The sequence below is a fragment of the Sceloporus occidentalis genome, unplaced genomic scaffold, assembly GCF_023333645.1.
Source record: "Sceloporus occidentalis isolate IW3139 unplaced genomic scaffold, rSceOcc1.0.p SCAF_2, whole genome shotgun sequence".
In the NCBI taxonomy this organism is placed as follows: domain Eukaryota; kingdom Metazoa; phylum Chordata; class Lepidosauria; order Squamata; family Phrynosomatidae; genus Sceloporus; species Sceloporus occidentalis.
Window position 1 is genome coordinate 113788219 of NW_028316982.1, and position 27908 is coordinate 113816126.

The 27908-nt window shown below is 42.1% G+C and overlaps 1 protein-coding gene across 1 annotated transcript in view; it reads right to left on the reverse strand.

Moving 5' to 3' along the window:
- The window catches only part of NRG3 (neuregulin 3), a 763610-nt gene extending 736087 nt beyond the window's left edge, over positions 1-27523 (reverse strand). Inside the window, exon 1 of the mRNA XM_089510637.1 lies at positions 26366-27523. Within this exon, the coding sequence (XP_089366763.1) occupies positions 26366-27122 (757 nt within the window). The 5' untranslated portion in view covers positions 27123-27523. The remainder of the gene's footprint in view (positions 1-26365) is intronic.
- Positions 27524-27908: the final 385 nt, after the last annotated feature.

Sequence of the window (27908 nt, forward strand, 5' to 3'; positions counted from 1 at the left end):
CACGGCGTCACTTCCGGGGCGCAATGTGCGGATGCAGAGCGTCAGCTACGTCAAGATGGTAGCGGCAGTGTGGAACGGCCGCCGCCATTTGTTACGGACTCAGTCCGTGGTAGGGTTAGGGGTGTCTGGAAGAGACGCAACTTTCTAACCCTAGCATGGACTGAGTCCGTCCTAGGGTGCCCATGTGTAACGGGCCTACACCTCTTTGTAAGAAAGTGAGAAAGATTTAAAGACAGATAGCATAACACTCCACCACCCTCAACACAGATACATCTGTTGGAAATTTGGCAGGGATAATTCCATCATGTGATAATTTACAATGCTATCTATTTCTGACTATCAGAAAAAAATGTTATTGTTGTTTATTTCTAGTAACAGTCACTGGAAGGCATGGAGTTTTGCATTTCTGAATCAAAATTCAGATCCAGAGTGAACTGTATGGCCTCTGAAATGATGCGACTTAGACTGCTTTCCAAATCAGGATCTGAAATGAACTGTATACTCATGTTCACCCCAATTTCTCACCACAGCTAAATAATAACAGCTAGATGAAATCAACAGACTATATCTTAAAACTCAGTTAAAGTTTCTGATACTTCATCATGTACATTCTGTATTCTCAATGATACTTCCTGCTATAGGTCACACATGTCTGAACAGAAAACAAAATTAATTTTTTCCATTATGTCATCTTGGATGCTTCCCTTTAAGAAAAGAAAAGAAAAAGAAAAAGAAAAATACAATTCACTTGAGACAAATGTTCAACTGCAAGTTCCCAGAGAATTTTGAGTTAATTTTCTCCAACAGACTTCTGTAATAAGGAAGTGCTCCTTAATTAAATCATCCATGAATGTGCATAGACAGTGAACACACACACTGCTCAACTGAACTAATGATATGCCTAGAAAGTATGTAAAATATAGTAATATAACTCAAAATGTGACAGTGACTTGCAATAAGACTGTGTGGAATTTGACTTTTTTCTTCTTCTCCCACGCCGCCTGCAGATACAGTATGTGAGGAGCAATTTATAGCTGAGTGAGTATCTTAACCAACTCCTCACGTTGTGTCACAGTTCCTACTTCCAATGTGTCATCCACCACCTACTTGAAAATGCAGCTAACTAGGATTTGCTTTATACTGCAAGCCCCTCGGCAAAACAATACACCAACAGTGGGCAGGAGATGGTTCTGGTTCTACTAGTTCATCTCTAGTTGACTTGCAGGAATAGATAGGAAAGGATTTCTGAAATGAATCCCTTCTCAGTTTAAATATACTGCTAAAATATACGTATTTTAAAAAGAAAACAAAAGAGGATAACCAGAAAAAGATGTTCTGCAAGCATCAGTAAGTTCTGTTACACCAAACATTCTGGAATTAGAAATTTGAAATTGTTCGTGTTTACATATTTTACACAAGTGTCTAGTTGGTGGAATTCAGGGTTCTAATAAAACACATAAATAATGCAGATATTTTGATGGTTTTCATAACACCAATTCAAACTGAGTTATAGGACAATCATTCTTAAAGGCATAGTAAAAATTGTGTTCATGTAAAACTGTACAAGAACACATGGGACAGCCTTCTTATGACTGCATTTTCTAGTAATTACTGTTTCCTCAAAGTGTACCCATAAGTTGGGACAAAGGAGACTTTGTCAAAATTATGTTGCTTTTAGATGGAGAGCTGGTGGCACAGTGGTTAAATGCTGGCACTTACAAGGTTGTGATTTTGATTCCATAAACTCCAAGGCTGACTCAGTCTTCCATCCTTTGGCAGCTTGGTAAAATGGGTACCCAGCTTGTTTGGGGCAATTGGCTTACAGACTGCAAACTGCTTAGCGAGTTCTGAGTTCATTGATAAGCGGTATAGAAATGTACATGCTATTGCTATTGCTTTTAAAATAGAGTTCATTTTTTAAAAGGTGTTATATGTTCCAAGCTTGTGGAATGATCAAGCTTGTGGAATAACTCATTTTCTGCAATATTTTTCATATTTGTAAATAATTTCTCATGGTGTTTCATCTGGAAGATCACCGGGCTCTTCCATGATTTGTTCTCTGATCAAATAAATGATGGTAGTGTCAGAGCTGATTAAGACAGCCAAGTTTGGGGCATTATGCAAGTAACAGGATCACTGCAAATTGAGTTATCTCAGCATAGTACAAGGATTCATCCAAGAATGTTCAAATAAAACATTTTTTGTTAAACTCAAGAGCTGACAGCTCCTATAGATCTGGGTACAATTCTCTCTCCTTTCTGGAAACCACTGTAGGTTGCAGGCACAGAGATGATACAGCAGAATGCCAGAACAGAACACTAGAGTGTTGAAAGTAAGGGGGAAAGGACCACTTCAAGTTTAAAACCAAGTGTATTAAACTTGGAGGAAACAGGAGTGAAGATTAGAGGAAGGAGTATCGACAACCTAAGATATGCAGATGACACCATACTACTAGAAGAACATAGCAAAGACTTGGAACAATTACTAAGAAAAATCAAAGAAGAAAGTGCTAAGGAAGGCTTACTGATGAATATTAAGAGAACAAAAATAATGACCACAGAGAATATTCATAAATTCAATACAGACAATGACGAAATTGAAATAGCTGAATAGTTCCCATATCTTGGATCAATCATTGATCAGGATGGAAACTCTATTCAAGAAACCAAGAGAAAACTAGGACTGAGAAAGGCAGCCATGAAAGAACTAGACAAGATCCAATCTGTTTTTTCTGTACAAGAGAATAGAAGCCAAGTGAGGGGAAAGAAGACATAGTTGAACAAAGGCACACAGTAACAACAGTGAGTGGGAGAAAGGGAAAGATGGGTGAGTAGGTAGGTATGCAGACTTGGAAGCCATGGGTAAAATACAATACTTCCAATACGGTGCTTGGAAACACAGGCTGGAGCTGACCCATTGTCACATCTTCGAGGAGGAGCAGGATAACAAGGTCTGATTTTAAAGGAACATTAAAGGTGTCTGAAATAAGCCCAGGACTGTTTTGGCTTGTGAAGAAACAAGACACATTCTCCCTAAAGTAAAAACATTCCCCACTGGGTGACCTTGGACAAGTCTCACTTTCTCAGCCTCAGAGGATGGTAATGGCAAATCCACTATGAAGAAACTTGACAAGAAACCCTTATGATAGGATTGCTTTGGGGTCACCATAAGTTGGAAACCACTTGAAGGCATACAACAATAAACAATGTTCTTTCCATGAGATTTGTTAATACTGAAGGCTTCTAAATGGCCTAATAAAGAGGCAGTCCCCCACAAAGGGAGGGATAAGATTTTTCAGTCAGTGCAAGCACAACTTCTTGATCAAGAATAACCCTGCAAAGAACTTTAAATAACTTTGACTGCAACAGAAAGAAAAAAGGAAGGAAGGAAAGAAGGAAGGAAGGAAAGAAGGAAGGAAGGAAGGAAGGAAGGAAGGAAGGAAGGAAGGAAAAATGAAACAGCAGGTATCACACCTGAAAAATCTAAATGGATTTTAAAACTGCATGCAATTTCAGCATGTTGAAAAACAATAGAAAACAAGATTTAAAAAGGATTTCTAGAAAACAATCTCCAGTGAAATAATCCCAGTGTAATATACTTTTAATTAGCTAGATATAATCTTAACACTATCTTTTTGTAGGATTGTCATTAAGAGAAAAACACGCATACACAAATAAAGCACTCTGATAAATCCAAAGCTTCTTTTATACTGACAGAATATTCACAGCATGCCTGTTAAGTATTCTAGAAGATTTCCCCCCTCTTTAATACTATAAATACCTTGGTTTATTTAAAAGGTCACTTATATAATAAATGTCCTTATCTAAAACATTTATACCATTGCCTTTATCTACAGTTGAATCCCTCCATTTTACAAGCACATCAGAAAACATACAGCTGCCAAGAATACTGCATGAGTTTAAATGCATTAGAATGATCAGAATAGTACATCTGTGTACTCAATATTTCTGAGTCTAGCAGCTGAAAACCAAAAAGGAAATCAAGCAGCCTTTTTAAAAAGGGAGCTGTAAGTCCATAACCTCCAATATTTCACAGCTGAAAAAATGTAATATGCTCCAAGTGGCATCAGAGTGTGGTTAAGATGGCAAAAGTTACTAATGAAAAAGAGCACACAAGCTAGACAAAGCTGCAGCAGGTTGCTTATACCTGAGCCACCTGGGAAGGACAAGATTCTGCCTCCTGCTGTCTTCCCTCCATGCTGAGTTAACTGAATGCCAACTACTTTTGAGTTTGAACACAGGGGAAAATCAGACCTCTCCTTTGCACTGGCTTGGAGCAGCATTAGAACATGGTGTTTAAAAGCCACACACTCTGATGGAACCCCCAAGCCGGCATCACACCACCTGCCTGACCACATAGTGGGAAGCTTTGCAGCACTCCAGCAGCACAGCATTTATACACCACATACCGCAGGAGCACCACAATGTCGCAGCCATGGCGGAAGTGTTGGTTTTTTGCCAGGTTGAAAAGGAGCAGCATTTTGCTGCTTCTTTTTGTGCCGGCAAAAAGCCAGGTTGGGGAAGTGGAACGTGGTTGTCACAGCCCCAACCCAGCGACCAAAGGGCATGAGGGGAAACTGGGAGGTAGGGTTATGAACTGGGAAATTTTAGGAGCAGCTGAAAAAAATGGGATGATAATTGGGACTGTCCCTTCTGAACTGGGAAAGTTGGAGGGTTTCTTCCACACTTTTCCTTAACTAGTCTAGATTTCCATCACATTTTGTTTATTTCTGAGAGCAAAATAACGTCTATTGAGCAGATGAACATACCGTACATACTCAACTATAAGACGATCTCATGTACATGTCAAGGACATGTTTCGGGGACAAAACTATACATTTTGATATGGCCCATGGATAAGTCAAGGGTAAAACCTAGGGGCCTGTAACAAAGGATCTAAAAGATAGAGCAAAGTGAATCAATGTCAAAGAACTTACAAAATTCCAATAGCTATAACTTTTTGTGCTCACTCTTAAGTCTGGATGGGTGAGAGACTAGAGGGAGTTGGTGCTTCCAAGACAGATCATGCTCTTGTCTTTCACCAGGGGATGGTTCCCTCTTTTAAATAAGAGTTAAGATACAGTACTTACATTGACCTATGGATAAATTGACTCAGGTTTTTGGGGTCAGTTCTTTGACCTAAATTTCTTGACTTATACATGAGTATATATAGTATTTGCAAAGTTTGTATATTCATACCACAGCTTGGGTCCATACTATCTGAAATACCATATCTCTCTATATGGGTTCAGTGCGGTCATCATGATCACTAGAGAAGTCCTCAGACAATGTTGGCTCTTTGGCTTAGTAATGGACCTACAGTCGATTACGACTAGACTTTCATGTCAAAGGACTACTTCTACCTTTTACTATATAAGCACATCTAAGTTATAGGATCCTCAGGGAAGGGTTTCCTCGCAATCCCTCCACCATTACAGGTATGTTTGGTGATGACATGGGGCAGAACCTTCTTGGTAGCCACTCTCATACCGTTGAAGTCCCTTCGATGGAAAGGTAAGTTTATCACATCCCTATTTCTTTTCCACCAGCCAGCAAGGACTATTCTGTTTACTCAGACCTTTCTGGCTGCATTTGCACTCCAGAAACAATCCAGGCTCACACTACTTTAACTGCCATGGCTTAGTGCTATGGAATTCTGGGATTTGTAGTTAGCAATAGCAATAGCAAATACATTTCTATACCACTTATCAATGGACTTAAGCACTCTCTAAGCAGTTTACAACGTGTAAGCTAATCACCCCCAACAAGCAGAGTACTCATTTTAGCAACCTTGGAAGGATGCCAGGCTGAGTCAACCCTGGAGCCCCTGGTTGGTATCGAACTCACAACTTTGTAAGTGTGAGTGAGTGGCAGCAGTACTGACTTTTAACCACTGCACCACCAGGGCTCCGTGAGACATTTAGCCCTCTCTGTCAACAAGTTCTGGTGCCACAAGGAAGTACAGTTCCCAAAATTCCACAGCATTGAGCCATGGCAGTTAAAGTGGTTTCAGCTTGGATTATTTCCGCAGTATGGATGCAGCCTCAGTATTAACTTTCTGTTTCAGAGGATCTTTTAATTGGAACATGATGCATTTTTAAATTATTACTTCTATATTTAAACACTCATCTAAAATGGTCTTAAATTATCAATTTTAATCAGATAATTTGTTTAACTGGGGTACTTTTCCAAACTCTTGCTCTCCATTGTTCTACTTTGTTAATAAAATTATCTAAACAAAAAAACTCAGCTCATAGCAAATTCTTACCAAGGGACAGTGGGTTGAGTTCACAGCATGGTTCACATCATGTTTTCTTTACCATTATGCAGCACACGTGTTGCTAGGAGATTAGCTAAGGTAAATAAATAAAAAAATAAACCCACAAGGTGATGCTGAAAAAGAAAAGGGGGAGAAATCCATTCACAGGAGAGGCCCAGGAAAATAACTTCTAAATGCAATAATTATGAAGCCACCTCCAACCTAAGCCAGTAGCACTGAAATTTCATAAGGATAATCCACTCAGTTAAGTTGCTTGCCCCACTGAACCTTGCCCCTGCAAAGCCTTTATCTTTTATAGTATTAAATGAAGGAAAAATTACCATACCAATTCAGGGCAGTTTATCTCAGCAAGATTCAAACAAAAATCCCATTTCTGTGTAACAAAGCCACACGTGTATTTAGAAACAGCATTAATTCTCCCCCTCCCAGCTTCCTTAATATACGAAGGGGGCGGAGGGGAACTAAGAATAACCACACATACATAACACAGCATCTAGGAAATCCATTAGTCATTGCTATTTGTTTAGCAGCTATTACTGGAAGGCTTCAATGTCCAAAAGCTGAAATAATTTACAGCTATTTTAGCTGTAATGCTCAACCCATTTATAAATAAACCTATTTGACAGGAGAGAAGAGTTGTTGTACTTTTCAGTATCACAGAGTTCCTTATTATTGTTTTGAAGCTGATTCAGATCCCAGAATATAGCATACAATTAACCAACTGAAACTCATATCTCAATTTATAAACTCATTAAATGGGAACTTAGTTTTTTGAGTACTGGTTTTTTTAAAGAAAGTAGTATGTATGGGAAAGGTGGAGGAAGGCATCCTTGCAATAGTAACACCATAAACATTAATTGATATATAACCATTTACATTTCATGGGTTGTGTAGCTAGAACATAATTGCTTTCTAAACACGTAATGAAAGCTAGCCAGATTTACAATCTTGTGCACACTTATCTAACGTGTCTCCTGATAAATTTAGTTAGGTTTTCTTGATTACACTTAGATTCCACAGTTGGGTTGCAGATGATTAAAAAAAAGACAGTATACATTTGCACGGGAAAAACATAGCCCCCAATGTCATTTTTAAAAGCAAGAATAGAACCATGGATCAACACTCTGGGATGTTTTGATTAGTAAGGATAACAACACTGGCCTAAAACCTATTTAATCCTAACTAGAGTAGACCTACTGAATCCATTAGATTTGTCTACATATTGATTCACCATCAAAAAATGGCTGAATGAACTTGGACTTACCAACAAGATGTCAGCCCCCATCTGTAAAGTTTCCATGCTTCCTCTGAGCTCAACTGCAGTCATGACAACCAATATTGTGTGTATGTAGAGGCAAAGGTTCCAAGCAACAGTATGTTATTGTGACATACTGCAAAACATGTGTGTCCATGTGTTTGAATACAAATGTGTATGTGTGTGTGTGTACTGGCTACATTTTGGACCAAAAGATTCCAGAATTTACCACTGTAGAATGAGCCATGACAGAGGACTTTAGTGTGGAGAAGTGATATGTGCATGACATGTGCTTACTGCTTTCTCTCCCCACTGCTTCTTTACTCCCATCAGACCTAGCTAGGATCACCAAATATGTGACCACACACTCTGTGTATAATCACCACGGGCACTCAGGTCCTTTGGGGAACATTTAATTCAACCAGCCAGAACTAGGTTGGCAACTGTCACCCAGAGGACATTTTCATTGATCACCCCAGAGTGACCTGCTAGAAGAGAGCTGACACCTAAACATGTCGTCTGGATTTAAAACAGTATTAAAGACCTGTCTCTTCCAGCAAGCCTATCCAGTTGATTTTTAACTATGAATTTAAAATTGGTATATTTTAAATTTTATGTTGGATGAACTTAATGTGTTCTATGTGTTTTAATTTAATGTGTTCATATTGTTTTATGTGTTTTAGGGAAAAACAGATGGGCAGGAAGGAGTAGTTTGAAGTCACCCCTTCTGAAGATGGATTGGGCCAACAGTGAACAAGTGCCATGGTCCCAATCCACCTTGAAGCCAGCCAAAAAAGGAATGGATAAGATTTGCCCCCTTTTCAGCTAGTGAAAAGCTGTTTTTTCCCACCCTGCCAAGGCTTGAAGCCAACTTTAAGTTGCTCCAGTAGTGTGCTGAAGCTGCCCATATCTGGGCAGCTGGGTGGCTTCAAACTGGCTTCCAGCTGTCATCGGGATATGTGGCATCTAAACACCATGCACCGATGACATGCTTTTTCCTCCCATCTGTTTGTCCATCTCTGCTGCATCATGCCTCAAGCCGTGGAGAGAGGCAAGTAAGAAATAAAAATTGTTATTGCTCTCCCATGCAGCACAGAGTCATCGAGAGGGGCAAGTCTGAGTACAGAAATGCCATGTAGAGCTGCACACCAAGTTATGATCTTGGTCATAAAGGATGGGGCCACTCAGTGACAGGTTGGAAGAATAGTCCTCAAGTGCAGCACTTTGCTTAAGTGGAATAAAATGAAAGGCACAACAGCGGGCAGCATTGGGGCCTAAAGCTGCCCCCTGTCCTTCCAGTTATCAATCTAACCAAATCCTGGGTTGTGATTCTTTGCTAACATTTGATGAGAATTGGCTTTTGAGAGAGAGATCATAAATTACATGAGTTTTGCATAAAAGAGGAAGAAAATACTGGTGCAGCAAAATCCAAGGTCATTTTGAGACATCATAGTACTACAGGATATAAATCATTCCAAATTGATTTCATTAAGATCCTGATTGTATCTTAGAAAACAGCAGCACCCAGCTACCCTGCCTGTGTCTAAATCACCTCCAAATGAAGTAGTGAGAAATAACCTTTCTTGTTCCCATAAAGAGACCACAGAAGTCTCTGCAAGAGAACAATTCTGTCGTAGGTCAGCTGCTTTGCTTTTACGAGTCCTGAGAATGATCCAGCCTGTGAAAGGAGCTCACTGCTATTAATGCTAATTTAATGGTATGCTATTTACATAGTGCTACAGCCCCTCTATCTGGTAACAACCAGCAATCAAGCCTCAGCTCATAATCAGCTAAAATTCTAGAGTTTCAAAGTGAGGTGGGAACTGTTTTGCATAAGGGGACCAGAAATCCAGAAGTATTCACACCACTGAAATTAAAGAGTAAAGGGGAACACATTCAGCTAAAAGTGTAGCTTGAGAAGTCAGTGTCTCTAGAGCTTTTGAAAACAAGTGTTTACGGCTTTCAGTACAGCAAAATCAGTTTACAGTAGCAGTCACATCTTGAGAGGATCACATGCCACCAACATTACAAAGAACAACCGGGCTTCCCTGTGAAGGATTTCTTTTAACTCATATAGTCAGGAAACAACAAGCCAACGAGAGCCAAGGCACAGCCTCCTTTTATTTAGCTATCAGCTTTTTAAAAAGTATTACATAAGTCTTGCTTTTAGCCACAGACTATGTCTTATCATGAGGCAGAAAAAAGGAACATCTCAGGTGATAGATTGGAGGAGAGACATAACATTAAAATTGCATCAACTTGCCAAGTATTATTAGCAAGAGATTTATATAAATTTGCAAAATAAATTTACTTAGAAACTTCTGCATGAGCAAGTGTCCAAAGTCATGTGAATGTTTATTCAATTGGCAGAATAATCAATTCACTTGCTCCCAAATGTAATCTGGATTCTAGCCTAGATTACTTCTTTTTGATGAATGTATATGTGGGTGTTTTGGAACCCTTCTGCCCCCCCAACCCACTAAACCATATCATAATAATTGAAAAATGAAGTAATTCTTCAAGCACTTGAGATGACTAACAATAATGAAAAAAATATATATTTAAAATAAAGACCCATCAGAGGCAAGAGTGACTAGCTTCTAAAAGAAAACCCCATGAAACATAATTTCCAGATTATTTGTTACATTTATATCCCACCTTTCCTTCAGTGAGTTCACAATGGTACACAACGCTATCTCCTCCTACCAAAATGAAATGCAAAATAATCCAGACTAAGACACAACAGCTAGCCTAGGGTCACCAGCTGAGTTTCACAGCTGTGTCAGCATTTGAACTGGTTTTGCACAAATCCCAGCCAACCACTATCCTATACAAATTAGTGGCTCCTTACAAAAAGAAAGCCAATGAGAGTCAATAATAAATCAGACCTACCTAATGCATACACCAACCATTCCACAAACTGGTGGTCACCACAGCAGACACACTGCTTAATCCAACAGATGTTCCAGCCCTTCTCGAACTGATGAATTCATCAAAGTCCACTGGGCAGGTAATGAGCAAGCAGTGCATGGGTCACTTTATTCAGAGCTACACAACTCTCATGCAGTGTGAGCACACTAGCACTGTAAATTGTATTCAGCTGCATCATCAGGTGTTGTCATTTACCAGCTCTCCAGGCTAATCCATGTATGAGAAGCAGGAGTAAAATAAGGAAGCAAAATGGAGTGCACTACCTCATACTGCAAGAGAGAGGAATATTACTTTTAGAGTAATTCCTTACTCAAGTTTGTTGTTGTTTTCTCGACACACATATAATTCTAATGCACAACAGGGAAAGATTAAAGAGTTGTGCCCTGTCTGTTACCCTGAATTTCTGTCTGCACTTAAAATTGGGGGATTTTTTTAAAATCTACCTCTTTTTTACTATTTGACATGGTGCAGCCCATTCTATCACCTCATTCTATCCCAGGTGTAGAGCAGACCATCAAATTGGGGTGATGTTTTTGAAAGAGATAAGCAGTACTTGGCATACAGTGAGGCTTCTACATGCCATTGTAGGTGTCTCAAAGTAACATAGTAAAACAAATATATTCTGTTGGTTGTCAAGGCAATTCCCAGTTGCAAGGCTTAAGGGCTTCCCATCAACACTTGTTTGGGAACTGGAGCCATATTACATTTGATATCCCACCCCAAGACTATAGAAATTACCTTCCAGCTGGGTTGCCAATTTTTTTTCCTTTGCCTGGTGGGAGTTCTTGCATTAATAGCTGTATGACAAGCAGAAATCCAACACAAGAAAGCTTGCTGCACACAAAAGCTCTGCCGGGAAGGGAGCACAAAAAACTGATAACTCTCGGTTCTCTGCTTTTTAAAGAAATGAATGGAAAGATGTCTTGGTATTTGTGTGTATTCTGTGCACAGTCTCTTGCTTCTCTTCCTACAACACGGGCCTTTTGTAAAATGCAATTGGGACCTGAAATAAAATGTTGCAGCATGGAATGCTCCTACTGTAGGAGGAAGTTCCTTTTCTAGATAGAAGGAAGTTCATGTCCTAGTTCATGCCCCATTCCAAGATGTGTTGAGTGTCTTCAAGTAATTTATGGCCTAAGACGAACCTACCATGGAGTTTGGTGGCAAGTTTCTTCAGAGGGGGTTTGTTATTGCCATTCCCTGAGGCTGAGTGTGACACACCCAGGGTCAATCAGTGGGATTCCATGGCCAGCCAGGATCTGAACCATGGCCTCCAGAGTCCTAGTCCAATGATATACAACTGGATGCAGTAGCAGCTAGTGGCTACATTGTCAGTGGGGCACATTTCCCCCTGCCCAATCTACCTTCCAGCTAGATTGCCAATAGGGTTGCCTCACAAATTTTCTCTCTAAGGAACCAATGAGTAATTTTAGCATTTTTCTTCCTGCTACAAAAAAAAAATCCTAATTCATAATTTGGGGATTCATCATTCCACTACTTTTTTGTTTTGTTTAATCAGCATTTCATAACACTAAATAAAGTATGGATGGGGTTTTGACCATTTCTTCAAATATTTCTGAACCCCCCCCCCCCCCCAATGTCTAGCTGCCAATTGAGAGCCAGCATGGCATTGCGGCTTAAGCATTGGACTACAACTCTGGTTTGAATGCCAGCTCAGCCACGGAAATGCATTCATCTTAGGGTTGCCATATGTTAGAAATTACCTGGTAGCCTGAAGTATTCTGGCCAGTATAGATCCAACCTCTCCAGGTGTATCTGCATTATATCGTTGTGTTCCTTAAATACTTTTAAAATTGTTGTTCTACCCTATGAACTCTTTGGATCTCTAGTTTGCTAAGGTATTTGGGGGTTTCTGCTAAATAGCTTTAGTGCACAGTATGTATTCCCATGAGCTAGAGAATTAGAGTTCTGTGGCAAAGTATTCTAAGCACCTTCTCACCAAACTACAAATACCAGGATTTCAAAGGATGGATCCATGTTAGAGTAATATCAAACTGAATAACTATCTCATTGACAACAAGGGGGACATTAAGTGGCTATTTACATACATTATTTTAAGTGAGTGTGTTTTTAAACTTCCAATTGTTTAATATCTTGAAAAGGGCAGAAATAAAATGATTCATTGATAAAAGCAATAACCAAGGTCCAAATCTGAAGCTACTCAGAAAATACATATTTTCAGTCTAATATTCCTCTCCCTTGGGGATAAATATGACCTTAGTATAAACTGAGTAAGGTATCCTGAGGTATGACAGCTTGGCTACATGGAGCCTAATCTTATATAGTTTATTCAGAAGTAATTTTCTGTAAACAATGGGATGTACTCCCAGTTTGTTAGATTAGTGACTCTCATGAGGTTATGGCAAAGGTGAGATTTGCACTGACCCTCTGGGTCGCATTTCTGAATAGTCTCAAGGCCCAGAGATTATGTTCTTAACATTTAAGAACCCCAAGACACTGAGAAAACATTCAATGCTTCTGCCTCATGATGCTGAACTCAAGTAACCAGTTTCTATAACCTTTTTTTCCTGCCGGCTAAACTGAGTAAAATTTCCAGTATCACCATGAAGCAGAAAGGCAAATGTGCCCATTCTGATAATAGTCAAGGAGGCAAATTCTTTCATGCACCGAAAGCTTTGGAGAGGTCAGCTAGGTTCTCACTGGATAAGATGCCAAATGAGACATTTGTCTCAGGTGGAGGTGTATGGAGCACACTTGAGCACACCTGTGCTCTCTCCCCTCCTCCATTGTGAAGGTGCCAGCAACTTGCTCTGAGAGGCTTTCTGAGCAAGCATTGGCAGGCTATTGAGTACTGCACCAGCTGTTTTCTTGCTTTGGTAATATCCCAGCAGTAAAATAAGCAACTTGTGGATCTCTGAAGCTGGCCAGCGTCCAAGTGACTTGCTTTGAAGGATATTTGGGGGGAAGCATTGTAATGTGAGCACAGTTAATGAGGCAAAGAAGCTGGTAAATTTTTCTGGGGCCTAGTGGTTCAGAAGGTACTTGGGAACTGATTATGTTGTACATGTTTGTGTGTGTGTTTGTCTTTCTTGGTAGTATCACTATTTGTCAAATGTTTCTGACATCCATTGTACATCTCAAAGAAAACAATCATGTTATACAAAATCTGAAGTTCTGTGGTCAGCATAGTGTAGTGGTTTGAGTGTTGGACTACAAGTCTGGAGATCAGGCTTCGGTTCCTTGCTTGAGCAAAAACAAAACAAACAACAACAAAAAACACTGGGTGACCTTAGGCAAGTCACACTCTCTCGGCCTCAGAGAATGGCAATGGCAAACCCTCTTTAAAGAAACTTGCCAAGAAAGCCCCATGATAGGTCCACTTTAAGGTTGCTATAAGGCAAAAATGACTGGGGGGGGGGGGACAAAAACAATAGAAAATAATAATTTTCAGCTGATCTGCCTAGAAATCAAAATTACCACTTGTTGCTCATAGGTTCTATGTTTTGAAATAATTTTTGTTAACCAATACATTTTGTATATGTTGCCTTCAGTCTGTAGACTGCAATAAAGGATTTGATTGATTGAAAATTGCCACTTGACAAGAAAGGAAGAAGGACTTTTTGGGAGTTGTTCCTGTGGCTGCCAAGCCAAGTGGCTCAAACACAGGAGCAAAGAGAAAAGTCTTTCATCCAAGCCATCACAGGAGCTGGATACCCTCCGTGTTCCACTCCAACAGCACCAAATGGCTGCCTTACTACTTCCCCACCCCCATGACCTCCTGGAAGACAGAGATGTTGGAGGTATATTCCAGGCAGCAGGTCTCTGGGGTCACTCTATGGCTGTCAGAGAGAAAAGGGACCACTGGCTCTGATGATTTATCCAACTCACTGGTTAGTGGTCAGTCAATGATGGCTTCTAGCCATAACATAGAGCTGCTGGTGATGAACGGCAGGGGGCTTTACTTTCTCAGAGAGAAGGAACCAGGCTGCTCTTACCCTTGGAAATTGCCTTCTATGGGAGACTAGGCTGGCCTCCTTCCTGCTTCCCTTTTCCTGACAGGCAAAAACATTTTTATTCACACTTTTCATATACATATATAATCTGGGGAATGAAAGTTCAGCTAGCAGGGCCAGCTCTATCATTAGACAGAGAAAACTGTCTCAGGCAGCCAGTTTGGGATGCCATGACAAAGTAGTAAATTTTTTTACCACATAGGCTGCATTCCTACACATGCTTCCCTTGGAGTAAATCTCATAGAACTCAATAAGCCTTCATTCTGAATGGGCATGTATAGTGCACTGTTAATTTTTTTTTTCCTACCAAAGATGGAGAAAGCTGCTTGAGACACTTTCTGCTCTGAAATATGTAAACTTTCTTGGTCTATACCACTCAGCATACACACATTTCCATCAGTGATCTTAATTGGGGCCCTCTAGATGTATTTCTACTATAACTTCTAATATCCTTCAGCATTCCCTTGGCAAATAAGAGCTGATAGACTTGCAGTTAAAGAATATTTAAAGGACCAAAACTACCAGTCCCTCCCTGTTCAAATTCGAGTCAAATCTGAAAAACAACATAGTATGAATGAGGGACAGTTGCTAAGGATGAAATACTCGTTTAGGGTAGAACCAAGTGTTATCACAAGACACAGTATTAATAGCAAAATATTAAGAGAGAATGTGATACCTGGTTTGGAGATCATGTGGCTCTCCAAATGCTGTTAGACTGTAAGAGCCCTCATTCTTTTTCATGGATTTTATTCTGGTTAGGGCTGATGGGAGCTGTAGAGTAGCAACAATTAGAATTTTTTACTCTGTACTGTAACGTTAGAAGGTACCACAAAGCAAAAGAGTGGCTGACAAATGCCGCACTCAGCCATATTAAAGGTATGTTATTAATGACTAGTAGCTAGCATGGTACAGTGGTTTGAGCACTGGACTATGACTCTGGAGACCAGGCTTTGAATCCCAGCTTGCCATGTAAACCCACTCAGTGAGCTTGGGCAAGCCATACTTCCTCAGCCCCAGAATCAAGTAATGGCAAACCCGCTCTGGAGGAAACTGCCAAGAAAACCCCATGATAGGTTCACCTTAGGGTCACCATAAATTGGAAATGACATGAAGGCACAAAACAACAACAAGGAAGTACGGGTTAAAATGGAAAGGGGGAAACAACATAGTCATGCACATACACATGATCACATATGTAAAAATTAATAACACTCCCCCCCCCCCACTCCACATGCAGTGTGGGCAGAGAAGAATTCACTAACTAAAATGGCATGTTTGTTTATTTGTTTTTTTTGTTTTGTTTTGTTTTGTTTTGTAAATGTCAGAGTCCTGAGAGGTAAATCATCATGATTGCTATTCTAACAGAAGGGTCACTGAAGCTGAGGTTTCCTCCATCAAGCAGTGGTTTTGTCATTTCTTTATTTTCTACTAGCTCAGCTTACAAAGGCCATCTGGCGAGTCCATAATTGCACTAAGATTGAAAAACAGATCTTACAGTTCCTGGCCCTGAACATGATACACCAAACCACATTTGCTGCAGTGTAACATCAAGATTTAGTCCAATAAACTAAAGCAAATCACAAGTGTCCTCAATGAGCTAGTCTTGCCATTTCTCTTGCTTTATGAAATATCAGAATGTTTCTACACTTGTTTGGTACTGTTTCTCTCTCTGTTTTCCTTTCTGTTTTCTTTCCTTTCCTGCGGCAGTTTGTATTGTTAGCACCATGGACAGGGCCTCTTGCTCTCTCGCTCTCTTTAAATGACTTACATTAAGCTAGAAAGGTTCAGATGTGCTAACAATGCTATATAAATAATAATAATAATAATAATAATAATATCATTATAATGGAAGGGCTCAGTTCATTGATACAATGATTGTAAATATTCCACATTTAATCCTAGAATCTCCAATTTGTTTATTAATTCATTTTCTTTTGATTCATTTATCTCACTCACCAAACTACCATACATGGCTTCTCTCCCATCTTTACTTTCACATGAGATAGGTTATGCTGAGAGACAGCAATGGGCTCAAAGTTGCTTAGCAAGTTTCATGACTTAGTCAGGTCTATAACCTGGATCTGCCAGGTACTAGTCCAATACTCTAACCATTACACCACACTGTCTATACTACATCACACTGGCACTACCTGGACTTACTTGCTCAGAACATGACTAGCAGATACTGCATTTTTCTGTTAGTAAGAAAACTCTACTTAAACCTCGGAGAGATACTGCCAAAGAAACTAAATTGTACAGATATAGACAGTCTGATGATTTGGTAAGGTAGCATCTTATGCTGGCATATGTATAGTTTTGCTTGTTTGTTTGATTGTTTATAAAGGAATTTCACTGTACATTTTTGGTGGACATTAACGAACCACAGTATCTTTGTGTGTCTAACATTTTTGTGGATTTCAAAGTTTTATTTGTTAGCTATTTAATGATGTTGTCTGTGTATATGTATGTGAGAGTGTTTGTGTAAAGTTGCATAAAAATATATGTGCAAAAATGTAACCACAGAATCACAGGATCCTAGAGTTGGAAGAGACTTCAAGGCTAGTCCAACCCCCTGCCATTTCTGATGAGAATTTCAGAAGGTTTTCATAATTACTTTGTATGCTCCAATGCAGTATCTAAGAAAACAAATGGCCTGGCTCAGGTCTGTATATAATCAAGAACTGAAAACATTGCTAAATGATAAGTCGAGGAAGATTTCATGTCACTGGCTCCAGAACGATTAGCTTCTGTCTGAAAAGGTTGGAGAACACACACTCTCAGCCCTTTCATCATTATTTAGAATGCTTGACTCATTTAAAATAAATGTTAAGTAAATAAAACAACACTAGATAAAAATACAATCTATACAGATACAATCAACTCTAGTGCTAACTAAAATATGCCAACAAATATGAAAAACAAAATGGTGGCCAACAGACTGGAAATGATCAATATGCATTCCAATCCCCAAGAAAGGTAACACAGAAGACTATAGCAACTATAGGACCACGGCATTACTTTTCCAGAGAAGCAAAATTCTGCTCAAAATTCTGTAACATAGACTTTAATCATATATGGAGAGAGAAATCCCAGAATTGCAAGTGGCATTCAGGAAAGAAAGAGGCACTTAGAAGAAGGTGGATTAAAGAGGGAAGGAAGGAATATCATCCCTCTATATTACATGGATGACACCATACTAGTAGCAGAAAACATCACAGTCCTGAAACATTTACTAAGAAAGATCAAAGAAGAAAGTACAAAAGTAGGCTTGCCACTGAACACAAAGAAAACAAAAATAATGAACAAGGATGATCTGCATAAATTCAACCTAGATAATGAGGAAATTCAAACAGTGAAAGATTTCCTGTACCTTGGATCAACCACTGATCAGAATTGAGACTGCAGACAAAAAATCACAAGAAAGCCTAGGAAAGAGAAGGGCAGCTATGAAGCGACTAAACAAGATCCAAAACAGAAAGATATACAACTGAGTACTAAAGTTGGAATTGTCCAGTCCATTGTATTCCCACCATCATATATGGATGTGAGAGAAGGATAGTGAAAAAGGCAGATAGGAAGAAAATAATCTCATTTGAGATGTTGTGCTGGCGAAGATTGCTGAGGATACCATGGAGATATGATGTGTGTGTGTGTGTGTGTGTGTGTGTGTGAGTCCTTTAACAGATCAAGCCTGAAGACCAAGGGGTGAAACATACCTCTCAAAAAGAGTGGATTGGGGCCAACCTGGAGCCATGGCAACTGCACATGCACAGCCCTAAATTGACCCATCATCACAGCCCTAAATTGACCCATCATCGCTGTTTTAAAGCAGCTTCTGAAAAGGAGCAGTTTTACCATTCCTTTTCAGGGTGGCTTTTGTGGGTTGGAGCAACTTGGCAGTGGCTTCTGAGTAGCTTGGAGGCATGCATCATGTGATCACCATGCTCCAAAGTAGCTTCAGGCCTACAATGATCAAGTTGAGGCTGTCGTACTTTGGCCACATCATGAGAAGGCATGACTCACTGAAAAATACAATAATTCTGGAAAAAGTAGAGGGTAGTAGAAAGAGAGGAAAACCACAAGCCAGATGAATAGCCTCAATCAGGGAGGCCACAGACCTGAATCCACAGGACCTAAGCAGAACACTGGATAAGGGGGCTTGGAGATGTCTTATCCACAGGGTTGCCATGAACCGGACTGGACTTGAGAGCAGTTAACAACAGCAAACAACAGACAAAAATATTTTCTATCTTTATAAAAAGTCATAATTATGTAATTTACTGTTTTTAGCAGAATGAGAAACAGAAAACATAATTATCATGAAAAACACAAATAAAGCATATAAAATAGTTTTATAATGAGTTTATACTACCTATATAACAGATATATCTATAGAATTCAAAAACATCTTCATTGAAAGAGGAACAATAGTGTACACACACACACACACACACACACAATTTCTTTATAAAGCAGTCAGTTCTCAAAAGCCTGTTGGTATGAAAAGGTTCTCACCAGCTGATGGAAGGATAAGAATGAGGGATCCAATGTAGTCTCTCTAGTAAGAGAGATACAGAGCTTGCAAGTAATCACTGATATGGCCATGTTGCCACCAGATATGCCTCTAAGGTTTGTAGGACTGAAAGAAGGTTCTCCCCCAAAGATACTAAAATTCAGGCAGATTCGTATGGGAGGATACAGTCCTTCAGTTAGCTGGACTCAAGACATACAGAGCTTTGCTCCAAAAGAGGTCTATAACATTGTTAGGAAAGTGTTGTGTGCTTCCTGTAACCAGCCCAAATCAATAGTCTCGCTGCAGTTTTTTGGACTAGCTAAAGTTTTCAACATTCTTCAAAAGCAGTCTTGTATGGATCCCATTACAGTAATCCAAAATATATGCATCGAACAATACTGTACATGCAAAATACAGGTCACCAGATCAGGAATGGACACAGCTGAGACACTAACTTTAACTGAATAAATGCACTCCAATAGACTGACCTGCATCTTTAGAGGAATGTAACATCTGCCAGAACATGCTGAATTCCTCTTTCTTGATTTCCCTTTCAATTGACCAGAAGCATCTCTGTCATGTTTGAAGCTTCTTGTTTAGGTAGGGGGGAAAATAGTGTTGGATATCATCAGCATAGGGGTGGCATCAAACCCAAACACCCTGGAAAAGCTCCCCCAGTAGTTTGAGGTATATGTAAAAAATAACATGGGAGACATTACAAAATCCTGAGAAACCACAGGGCAGAGGACAAGGTATCAAAAGGGAATCTCCCAAATCCTAGTGAGGGATTCAACAATGCCTCCAAATCCTGTCCCATTGAAGCATCTAAAAAAGGAACCATGATCAATGGTATCAAAAGCAATCTCCTAGAGAAACAACAGTGGCATACCTTTTCATTCCCTAATCAGACCTGAACTAAAAGTCTTATTCTGGAAACTCTGGAGCTCAGAGGCCACCCCAAACTGGTGATTTGTCAAGAAATTTAATGTTGGGGACTGAGTGATAATTATCCAACTCAGGGATGCTTTTTTAAAAAACTATAAGGGCCTTACAACTGCTCCTTTTCAGTATGTTGTACTCCTTCCTTGTTGTAAGGAGGCCTTAATCATTCCCATTAACCCCCACCCAGATGTTTTGAAAGACTTCATGGTTGTTGCTATTTATAAATAAAGTTTCCAGGTTTTTGTCATGCTGTTCATCAAAGTCCAATATGGCATCTTAATCAATATTTTGGAGATTCCATCACACACTCTGTCATCACCTAAGAAAGAGGGACGGCCAACAGGAATGTACAGGCAAAGGGATGGCCTCATGGAAATGCTGACTGTCTCAAGTCCTGGTATTCCTCTTTGAATTCTGTAGGGGAAAGTAAATGACTTTCAAACCAGGACATAGTTGCAAAAAGGCCTAGACCTCTGCCCCAGAAACTGGCCTTTCCAAGACCAGAAATCAAGTGTGAATTTTGCCCACATCAGTAACACCTCTAAAATACCCTTACACTTCTCCCATAAAGTAAATGGAAAACCCATTTACTGTTTAGTGGGAATACTAGTGGTAAATCATTGCATATGGTCCCTCCACCCCAGCCATGGCTCAGCCTGCACTAAGAGGGACCCTATGTGAGGCAGAGCTTTATACAGGGGAGAGCCCTCAGCAAACCACCCACAGGGGCTCTATAGTCTGTCTATCTTCTTAATGATGGGCCTTTACTAGTTGCACATTATTGATCACAGTAAGTAAGCTTTAAATTTCTGAATGAGAACTAAAGGGAAATTAAAGCAACCCTGGGTAGCAGCTCATGCTCACAGAAAGAGCTTGCTGTTACATTTCGCAAAAGAATATTGATTACAATTTCTGGAACATCACTCTGCTGGTTCTTCTGCATTATGTGAACCAGCCCTGTCTGCTCTTTGTTTCTTTGCTAGGCCATATATTTGTGCAAGAAAAAGCTGTTTTGCTACGCTGATGAATTCTTGCAAGAGACCTAGTATAAGTATAATATTTCAGCTTTACATAGCAACAAAATCTCTGTAGAACTAAATATACTGAAAGGGGGAAAATTAAGGCAATCAACCAATTCCTTTTCCAGGTTGATCGACTGTTTTGTTTGTGTCTGATCAAACTGTATCATTAGCAGATTAAATACTACATTATATCAACTGCAAGTAATATTACAGGCAACGGAAAGTAGATAACAATCTCTTTCAACTAAATAATACAGGCAGGAATTTGGAAAATGACTACAGTACATCTCAAGAAATACAGAGAAATTTATTGAACATGGTGACAAGCACTGGCCAGAAGGGTTACATTAAAACCAATGATCAGTTCTGAATGTGCAACAAGGCATGTTGATCTGGTAATGTGAATGATCACAATGTTTTCATTCTTTGATAGGCATACTTCTGGGTTGGGGTGATGGGACTTAATTTTAGATTCACCATTATAGAAGAAGGTTTGAGGCTGGCATGTGCCCTCCTTTTCAGTCAGTTGATTCATATGATGCAAATCCCATATTTTGAATTTCTCTTCCTTCTGCTATACAGAGGATGAAAACACACCAGAATCTATTCTGGTGAACAACACTGTTTTCTAGTGCTATAAGCTGCTAGTTCTACAGCTGGGGCAGATTTTCAGTCTCAAGCCCTTCCTTTCACATAGGTGAATTGACCCCAGAAGGAGGCACCATGTAGCAGCTAATTCAGGTGGCAGATGTTGAAAGGCACAGAATAAACAGAGCTGCATATGCCACACAGTCTTCTTCGCACTCTCTAAAGTACCCTCTACCTCAAAGTATTGGAAAACAATGCCCTATTGCCTGTATTGACAGAATTTAAAACTTCAGCTTTTATACTTGGAAATACTGGGATGGGAAGGGGTAGGTACTATCTCATCCTTTACCACAGGCAACCCAATACTTTGGGCCTGATGTCCCCTTATATTACAAACTGACACCAAAATTGTCAGGCTGTCATATCATTTCTACTAGTTCAGAAGCTGTAAAGGTTGCAGGCTGTGACAGATTGTCTTCACTATTTACCTGTCCCAACAGCAGAGTCCAATTGATAAATGTAGATTATTGTGTGACGCTATAAGAGTCTAGTGAGAATCTACTTGGCTTAACCGATTGGCCTTCTAAGCCTCAGAAGAGGATAACATGATCACAATGTTATAAAAATAATTGACAATTCAAGAACTTGGATAAAATATTATGGTCCTGTTCAAATCAATGCCAACACTACTGCTGCTACTGTTGTACTCTGTGGGATGTTCATTTATCACTTTTCTCCCATAGTTTTGTTGTTGATGGCTGTATCACACACGTGGACAAGGTTGCAGCTCTGTAGGAAAGCCAAGACAGTCCACTGCTCCTCTGTTCTGGATTCCTCATCACTTACACATAAAGAGAAGACTTCCCTGTCAAACTTATGGTGACAGGTGCCCCACTTTGGGCAACTATGCTGCAATCTATGAGCTGCACAAGAATGTTCTGTTCTATTCTATTCTATTCTGTTCTGTTCTGATCTGATCCTACTTTCACTGTAATGGTTGAACCCTATAAAATCCTGGGGTTTCTAGACTGTGAGACCCAACAGCTCTCTGGTTAATTCTAAATATCCCTCTTTAAACTGCCAAGTTCAGAATTCTGCAGAGTGCAGCCATGTCAGTTCAAGTAGATTGTTGCTATGATTGTGCAGTGTCAATGAACCGTGAATGATCTCCAGGGAGGCCTGTTACACATTGGTTGTGTTTGCTAATGTTAAAAAGCAGATGCCTGAATGACTTTTACAGCAGGGGTGGGGAGCTTTCAACCTTCCAAGTATTTTGGCCTACCTTTTCACTGGACATATTGGGAGTGGTAGCTGAAGTCCAAAATTTTTGGAAGGCCAAAGATTGCCCACTCTTCTGTGAAATGAAACTTTGCAATGCAAACCAAACTCTGAAACATCACCTTGTATGGGTCCATACCAGATTCTTCCACCCATAAAAGAAACATATATAGACACTATCTTGTCCACACTTCAAAACCTCTTCTAATTTTATACCACTTTGAATTGTCATGGCTTCAGAGTATCTTGGGAACTGAAGTACTGCAGATTCATGATCCCTGCCACTTTGCAGAACGTTGCTAACTAGAACTATTTCTTTCTGTTTTATATGTGTGTCTTTTCCAAACCCAGATTATCACATAGGAACCTGCTTAGATGGTGAATCTAGCCTTGACATGCTCATATTCATTCAATATTGCTAAAATGACTTGGTTTTTCTTGTATTACTTTCTTTTCTTTTCTTTTCTTTTATATAATAGCAAGAGTCACTGGATGAGCAGAAATAGGCAGCTGTGTCTGGTTACCGAAAAGGATTTTAAAATGTTTATTCCTTTTATCTCCCCCCTGTTTCCCACAAAGAGCTTTAAAAAATGATACCAAGGATCAATGTGAGTGGGATATGCAGGTCAGGAGGTTGAGTACCCCCATGTCATTCATCCGCAAATAAAAGATGACAATCTTTCTTTTGGTCTGCTCCCACTGTAACCTGAGAGAAAGATTATCTGTATCAGAAAATTGTGCTGCTCGGCAGTTGGGCGGGGAAAGAGAGAGAGGAATTCCACATGCCCTACAAATTCCAATCCCCCCTTTTTATGTAATCTATTTAATCTCCCGTTAATGATAATCACGGCCTATCAATGTGCTCAAACAGGGTCAATTTCGGGTGGATTTGCACTGCATGCATTTTGTGTTTCAGCAAAGCTGGTGTGGGGAGTTGAAAGTGACAGAGAAGAGGGAGCATCATGATCTAACCTCTGATTTAAGTAGTTGTATTAGCAAGATCTGGACCCAGGATTGCCTCCAAGTATAAAGAGCCTTTGATCACACATGTGTCATGGTGTGTGCTTGGCAGGGAGACTGTGGGGAGGAAAGAAAAAAGAGACTTGCAGAGATAGAATTCATTGAGGAGGGTGTGGAGCAAAACCTGCCTGGTGACAGTTATGGATTAAGCAGTTTCCATAATCTAAGAACTCAGCACTGGGAGGTTAGAAAATCATAGCGGATTTCTCAGCCTTTTTACCAATGAGCGGAGAGAGATGGGATGAGGAGAGGGAAATGGGCTGCTGTTGCAGGCACTGTAGAACCTCCACATTTCGCAACATCACAACTGCCCACCTTTCCTGGGTACAAGCATTTAGAGCCACTAGTGCAAAACAGCCTGTGCAATCGGGAAATAAGAGTAGGTTTCTGCTCTGGAGGAGCTTCAAAAGCAAGAAGGGTAGAGAATGAGAAGCAGAGGGGGAATTCAGATAGCTCAGGAGGGGAGCGGGGAAGGTGTTAACACACTGCAGCCACAGCTTCATCCTCTGGGGGAAAAATCATGTTATGGGGAGGGTCTCCCACATTCCCTTGATCACAAAAAAAGGACAGGCATCAAATACAATTTACAGGTTTTCTCACTTGTACTGAAAACATCACCTCTTCCTGAGCATCACCATTGATGTTGTAATGAGACTTGCACCCTCCCTTTGTGATTGACTCCCCAAGTGGGTGCCTACTCCTTCTCTCTATCTCACTCTTTCTTCCCTCCTCCACAAACCCCAACTGTGTTGGCTCCTTTCCCCACAGCACCACATCCATCAGCTTCTAGGCAGTGTTCTTCATTCCAGAGTAGCAAGCAGTGACTGTTTAAGAACAAACTGCTTCAATCCGCAAAGCCAACAGATCAGCAAAAGGGAGGAGGTGCAGCAGGGCAAGGCAATCGCTTCAGATCCACCATTCAATTGGATGTACATTTCCCAAAGTGAGAAAAGCAGCTCCCTACACTGTGTATCCAACTAGGTGGGTGGTGGTAACCAAGTTGCAACCATACAGGGTCTTCCCCTGCAAACACACACACACCCTTAAATATCAGCATCTCAGAAGTTGCCTTAGCCCTAGCAGAGAGATGATGTTTGTCCTAGATAACCTTCAGCAGAGATTGCACTCCATCTAACACATTCTCCAGTGAAAAGTGGAGGGGTGAGAGCAGACTTTGTAAAGGGTATGAGCATCAGTGCTGGATACAGATTCCTGATCTCCCCCATCCCCAGAAGGATCCCCACCCATCCATTTCCATTCCTGGGAATATTCTCATTCCATTGATGCTCTCCATTTGATGAGGTTGGAGGAGGAAAGAGAGGTGGAAAGGCCACTTCCCAGCATAGCTGTCCAGGAAGTGCATTGCTCTGCTCCATCCATTATTGGGTGACCCAATGGAAGGGGCTTCTGTGTGGGTCAGAGGTGGGTTTGGAAGGGCTCTAGAAAGGGGGCAGCTTCAATGGGAAGTGTAGATAACAACCACGCCACCAAGCACACACCCTTCTCTCAAACTCAACCCCCTCCCCAATACAGCCAACCAAGGCTCCAGTCCACACCATACTGGTTCTCCATAGTTTTCACTCTCCATGAAAGACACCAAGGCACCAAGGTCAGCATGACCACCCTCCCTCCCCCCACAAAATACCCACCCAGCTCAGGCAGCCCAAGCAGCACCTCATGAGGAGACCATCCAACCTTCCTTTCCACCTGATCCAGTCATCTACCTCTCATGGTTCATTTTTTTTTGTTTTGTTTTATGTATGTGTGTGTGTGTGGGGGGGGGGGTATTATTCTTATTGGATTGAGGGCAGGGAGGTATGGGGGGGAAGAAGGTGGGGGAGATCTGGGCTGTGGGTTGTTGCCTTTCTCTTTCTTCTCTGGTGAATGAACTCCACCTCCAGTGGCTGCTATGAGGGTTGCACCTCCATCACCAGAACACAAAGCACCCAAAAGGGAGAAGGAAGGAAGGGGAGGGGAGGAGAAGGGGAGAGGAAGGGGGAAGGGAGGGGAGAGGAAGGATGGAAGGAAGGAAAGAAGGGAGGGAGTGAAGGGAGGAGAGGGGAGAGGAAGGGGAAGGTAAGGGGAGAAGGAAGGAAGGAAGGAAGGAAGGAAGGAAGGAAGGAAGGATGGATGGATGGATGGATGGAAAGAAGGGAGGGAGGGAGGGAGGGAAGGAAGGAAGAGGAGGGGAGGAGAAGGAGAGAGGGAGGGGGAAGGGAAGGGAGAGAAGGAAGGAAGGAAAAGAAGGGGTTTTTGCCTGAAGGGATAGGAGTGGACACTAGACAGCAACCAAAGCAACTTCCAAGCACCTAATCTGGTCTGACTCATGGCGTTGTGTTCAGGTACCCAAAGGAGAGACAGAGAGACACTTTGTCAGGGTGTCCTCACAAACTGGACGCCCACAGCCAGGACAGGACCCCTCCCCACCCACCCCCAAGAAATAAACGAACAGCCATGGCAATCCTCCCCCTCCCTCCCTCCCCCCCCCCCCGCCGGCCGAAGCAGTTTGTCCCGGACTCACGGTCTTTGGGGCTGGTGTTGGCCTCGGGCGGCCGGGCGGTGGGGGCGGCGGGGCCGGGGGCGGTGGCGGCCTCTTGCTGGAAGGGCGAGAGGGTCCAGGAGGGGGCCGAGTCCTGGAGATAGGTCTTGGAGGAGGAGGAGGGGGAGGAGGAGGTAGTGTATGCCGCAGTGGGCCAGAGGGGGCCGGGAGGGGTGCCGGGCGCCGGGCTGGTGGCGGTGGGGCTGAAGGGCCCCTCGGGGAGGGAGGCCTTGGCCGGTCCTGCCCGGATGGGTCCCCGGGTGCCAGGGAAGCGGGTGGGCGCCTTGGGGAGGGCGGTGAGGCGGGTGCCGATCCGGTGGGGCGTCCTCGGGGTGGTGGTGGTGGTGGTGGTGGTGGGCGCCAGGGTCTTGGGCGGCGTGGTGGGCTGCTTGGAGAGGAAGAAGGGGTCCTGCTCGATGCCCTTGGAATCCATCAGCTCGGTGGGCACGTACTCCTGGACGGCGCCCACCAGGATCCACTTGAGGAGCATCAGGCTCAGCCCCAGGCCCACGAAGCCGATGAAGAGGGGCACCACGCAGAGCCAGGTCTGCTGCCGGTTCCAGACGATGCAGTCGCTGCAGCGCAGCTCCCGGGGGCCCGCCTCGGGGGCCCCATCGCCGCCGCCGGCCCCAGCAGCCCTGGCAGCCCCCGGGGAAGAAGAAGAAGAAGCCCCTTCCTCCGCGGCAAGAGCAGCAGCAGCAGCAGCGGCAGCCGTCGTCGAGGGCCCCCCGTCGCTCATCCTCCTCCTCCTCCCCCGGGGGAAAGCAAAGGCATCGGGGGGCAGGGAGAGAGGGGCATGCGGGGCAGGGGGAGGAGGGTTGGGAAAGGGAAGGGGAAGGGGATCTCCGAGGGGAAGCAGCGGCCCCTCAGTCACCAGAAGGACATGGCCCCCTCCCCAGGGGCTCAGCCCTCATCCAGAGGCGACGACGACTCCGACGCCGCATCCACAGGAGCCCGGCTGAAGCAGCCCCAACGCCCCAGCCATCCTCCTCCTCCTCCTCCTCCAGAGGAAAAGCCCCCAACACCAACAGGAAAGGAAGAAAGACAAAACCCTTCGATCTTCTTTTTTCCCCCTCTTTGATGGATAAACCCCCCTCAAAAAAAATGGAGGGGGGGAAAGCAAAAAAAAGAAGCAGCAGCAGCAGCAGCAGCAGCCCCCTTGTCTTTCCTTCTTCCACCAAGAAAGCCAGCAAATCCACCTCCTCGGACGACGAGGCTGTCTCCGCTGTCTCCTCTCCTTCCTCCTCTTCCTCTCTCTCTCTTTCAATTTTTATTTATTTATTTATTGCTTCCCCTCCCTCCTTTTCAGCTCCAAGATCCGCATTCAGCAGCCGGGATCAGGAGAGCCATTCCTCCCGACAAAAAGCAAGGATGGAGAAAGAAGGGGAAAAAACCTGCCACAGCGTATAATAATAACCTCCTGGTTTAGGGGACAGGGAGGGTCCCCTTCTCCTTTCCCCCCAGAAGCAGCCCAGGGATGGAGAGATGGAGGGAGCGATGGATGGAGGGAGCAGCGCACATTCCA